General features: G+C 51.1%; 1 protein-coding gene across 1 annotated transcript in view; it reads right to left on the bottom strand.

The window, feature by feature from the left end:
• Positions 1–3,868, bottom strand: part of GLG1 (golgi glycoprotein 1) — a 59,554-nt gene extending 55,686 nt beyond the window's left edge. The window contains exons 1-4 of the mRNA XM_010718049.2: positions 3,402–3,868; positions 1,329–1,462; positions 383–464; positions 19–290 (exon numbers count right to left, since the gene is read on the bottom strand). Coding sequence (XP_010716351.1) covers positions 19–290; positions 383–464; positions 1,329–1,462; positions 3,402–3,625 — 712 coding nt within the window. The 5' untranslated portion in view covers positions 3,626–3,868. The remainder of the gene's footprint in view (positions 1–18; positions 291–382; positions 465–1,328; positions 1,463–3,401) is intronic.
• Between the last annotated feature and the right edge of the window lie 6 nt (positions 3,869–3,874).

Raw genomic sequence — 3,874 nt, 5'->3', positions numbered from 1 at the left:
AAAAAAAAAAAAATTTACAGAACAGGAGCCTCATAGAAACAACCAGCTTTTGGTCTTCAGTGCTTATGGGAACACCTGGATGTGGAACATCGTTTTCTTTTCTGGAAGAAAGGAAGTGAGACGCACCGTCCCGCGAGGCAGCCGTGGCCAGAGCCAGGCTGATGTTGGCAGACAGCACCAGCGCATCCTCGGGCACATACATGGCCCCCACCAGGTCGTGGATGTTGATGAGCGGGTGGAGCTGTGCCACTTGCTTGGGGCTGATGATTTCGCAGGGGATCCCCGATACACTGCCACAGAGCACAGGGAAAACGCTGCCATCAGGCACAGAGGAGAAGCGAGGCACGCTGCGAAATCAGATGTGCTTCCTGCTTATACATACTTGAGAGATGAAGCAATGCGTTTCAGAGAGATTAGCCGGTCCTGAGTCTGAGCCAGGGAAACGGAGCCTGTCTTCACGTACCCTGTGACAATCACCAAAGTCAAGTCAGATTTGGGCAGGATCTCAAATTCCTTTTCATTTCAGACCCGCTGCTTCCACTGCTTGAGAGCCAGGAGATCCCAGGCCCTACATAACCCGAACCACTCCTCAGTTAGCAACCACAAATGGCAAAAAAAGGACAAGAAGTGCTTTAGTTCTAAGCTGTGTTCTAACTCTCCTTCATTCTACATTTACTCATGCTCACAAAACGGTAAGACTCCACACGTGGAACCTATTAAAAGAGAAGAGAGGTTACTGCCAAAAATGTGAGCACGTCATCTGATAGCTACGCAGAGCAACAAAACCTCACCAAGCAGAAGCAGATGTTTTGTGATTCTACCACCTGCAGCAGCTTAATACCAACCTTCATCACAGACATGGCTATGGACACGTGTCGACTATGACATGTATCACAGCTCCTTGTCAGCAGAGTGCTTTCACTTCTTCACTCCAGATATGTGCCCCAGCATTTTGGAAGGAGAGGAAGAATTTCAACATGTTTCCAAGGTGAGACTGGAGTAAAACATCTTGCTTTGCCTGCACTTTGGAGCTTATTAGCCTTTCTGCCTTTCTGAGAAGTGAACTGCTGCAGAACATGGCTCGTTTGCTCTGATCTCTTTTAATGTCCTTGGGAAAATTCACCTGTTTGTCCAGGTTACAGATGAGAGGAAGAAGGCCCGCACCTGCCTTCAGCCTGCCCATCTGACACCTTCCTCCCATTCTTCCGATTGCATTTTTTTGCACCCACCTCATTCTTTGAACAGGAACCACCACCAATTAAGACATGGGAGCATTACTTCACTAATCCAACCTCCCAAAGCTTACTCAGCGCTTACACTTTTGGTACCTGTTTGCACTCCTGTCTCTTGCTCCAGCTGCTGGTACAGCTTGTTGGAGTAGTCTGCCATCTTCAGCTCAATGGACATGGGCCGGGCTGTGCTCACAATGCCTGCACAGAAGCGCGTGGTACCTGCAGCCAACCTGCAAGAGAAGCCACAAGGACAGCCTCATCCAGCTGATGGGCAGGCAGAGAGGCAAGTGCGTGTCCCAGAAAGGCTCCCCAAGCACACCGGATCAAGAGCACCCCATCTTTGTTGACCTTGCATCACAAACAGGGACCAGCTCCTCTTTTGCCCCTCAGGACGACTCAAAAGCTATCAGGTGGATGTTTTGCTTTACCTCACTTTTGAAAATGCATTCTGTTCCAAGTTAACTTCTCTTTAACTTGTCCTGCACGTTGGCCCTTTTCAAAGAAATCACTTGAAAAAATATGATCTTGCACTCAATCAACTGCCTACCTGATGGGGTTACCTTCAAAGCAGGACTTCCCTTCGAGAAAAGTTAACTTGGATTTCTCAGAGTTTTTGCAGCTTACAGAAAGAATTACCCCCTGCCAGTTAGCTGAAGGGAAGCCACCTCGGTGCAGTACCTGTGGGTGTAGCAGCAGCAGACACTTGTTCAAATCCCTCAGCACTGTCTCACGCACGAGGCACTCAGACTGCCTCATGAAAATATCAAGAGTCAACTTCCAAAACAGAAATCTATACAACAGGAAAAGGCTGGCAGTAGATTTCCAACAAGATGTATTGTACCCTGCTACGGCCTTCAGATTCAACTCACCATGGAGTTCACAAAGTGTTTCTCTAGCTTATATTCAGCCAAACTGTAACACACACCTTGAAGACAGGCACTAAACTTTGTGACAGAACGAAGCAGACAACCCGAGCCTTTCACCAGCTTACAGGGCATCAGCTTGGCCGTGTCTACCTATAACCTCCCCATCTCCTGCCATCTCTTTTGAGCTGTGGTGAAGGTGCAATACTTTATGGCATGCATCATTTCCTGCTTCTGGAGGTGGTCAACAGGGGTGGGATGAACTATAAAGATTCTTAGATAAGTTAAAATGGTCCATTTTTCCAAGCCACCTTGTGTTTTGCTTGATTACCTGCAAGTAAACCACAGACAGAGCTGGTGTGCTCTACTAGTTTAGTTCAGTTGCATCTCTTGAGCCTCCTCTAACAGCAGCATGCTCCTTACAGAGCAACAGTTCTATTCTGACTTCTGCAGCTAGGATCTGCGTGGGCAGGCAGGAGGCAAACCTAAATCTCCTCTGAATCCATGTACGTGTATATGTACAAACAATGCAAGCAACTTTGCTGACCCATCATCTCCTATCCCTACATGCAAGGACCTTCAGTGCTTACTGGTGGGAGTCCGTAGGTGAAGAAAATACACCCTACATCTCTAGGGGTCAGTCAAGAAATTAGCATCATCACAGTGCCACTGAACAAAAACTTAGTGTGAGTGAGAATGCATGGATTTCAGGCTTGCAGTTTGTGACCTCTGCTTTTAGATAAAGACTTCATCTCTGCAGCGAATGCAGGAAACCAGGATTTGAGGGCAGAGAGCTGCAAGGATGGATCCTGGGAGAGAAACCCAGGGCTGCCCTATGGAGCACACCTTCAGCCAACCCTCAAACAGACACACTGCAAGGCACGGCTAAGCCCACCAGAAATGTCAGTGGTGCTCCTATGAAAACATATTTACAGGTGAAAAGCACCAGAGCAGGTTTTCTTGAAGGACTGCAGCCCCTGGGAAGAGTGCACACTGCAGCAGGACGCAAATTAAGAACAAAGGCGTGGCAGAGGGAAACCATCATGCACCCACTGCTCACCTCCTGCTCCTGGGGAGAGAGAGGGCAGGAGCCAAGGAGAAGGGCTGGGGGAGAAGGAAGGGGGGAGGGGAAAAAGGAAGGTGGGGAGAAGGGCTCTTGTACTCGCGAAGCAGCAGTTATGTGTTGTTATTAAGTATCAGCCTGCTCCACCACGGCTCCAGCACCGAGGCAGAAACTGCACATCACAGTATGTGCTGCTGTGCGCTAAGTTCTGTTTTTTTCAGTCCCGTTACCAAAAATCCTTACCTGCCCTGCTCAAGCAAGACGACATCCTTCCAACCCAGCTTGGCGAGGTGATAGGCCACCGAGGTGCCCGCGATTCCTCCCCCGCAGATGACCACCCGGGCCTGTGCCGGCAGGGGCACCGGCTGCGTTTCGGCCGTCCCGGAGGCGCTCCGGCAGCGGGCCGCGCTCCTCCACTTGGGATCAGCCCCACGCCACCGCACGTCGGCCAGCAGCCGCAGGAACATCCCGGCCGCTCCGTGCCAGCACCGCCGCGAGCAGACACCGCTCCTTGCGGGAAGGAAGGGACGAGAATTACCGCTCACCTCGGTACCTGCACGAGAGGACGCTGAAAGCTGAGAGCGAAGGATCGTAGGGTGGGTGTGCCGACCGTACGAGGAAGAGGTGGAAGCGGGGAGGCGGCACAGGGCCTGGCTGCGGGCGGCCCTTCTAACACCGACAGGTGCTGCGGCGGGCGGCTCCGCGCCTCGGGCACC

This window comes from Meleagris gallopavo, chromosome 13 (assembly GCF_000146605.3).
Source record: "Meleagris gallopavo isolate NT-WF06-2002-E0010 breed Aviagen turkey brand Nicholas breeding stock chromosome 13, Turkey_5.1, whole genome shotgun sequence".
Classification (NCBI taxonomy): Eukaryota; Metazoa; Chordata; class Aves; order Galliformes; family Phasianidae; genus Meleagris; species Meleagris gallopavo.
Note: the sequence above shows the minus strand (reverse complement) of the source record. Positions and strands in the feature narration are given on the sequence as shown.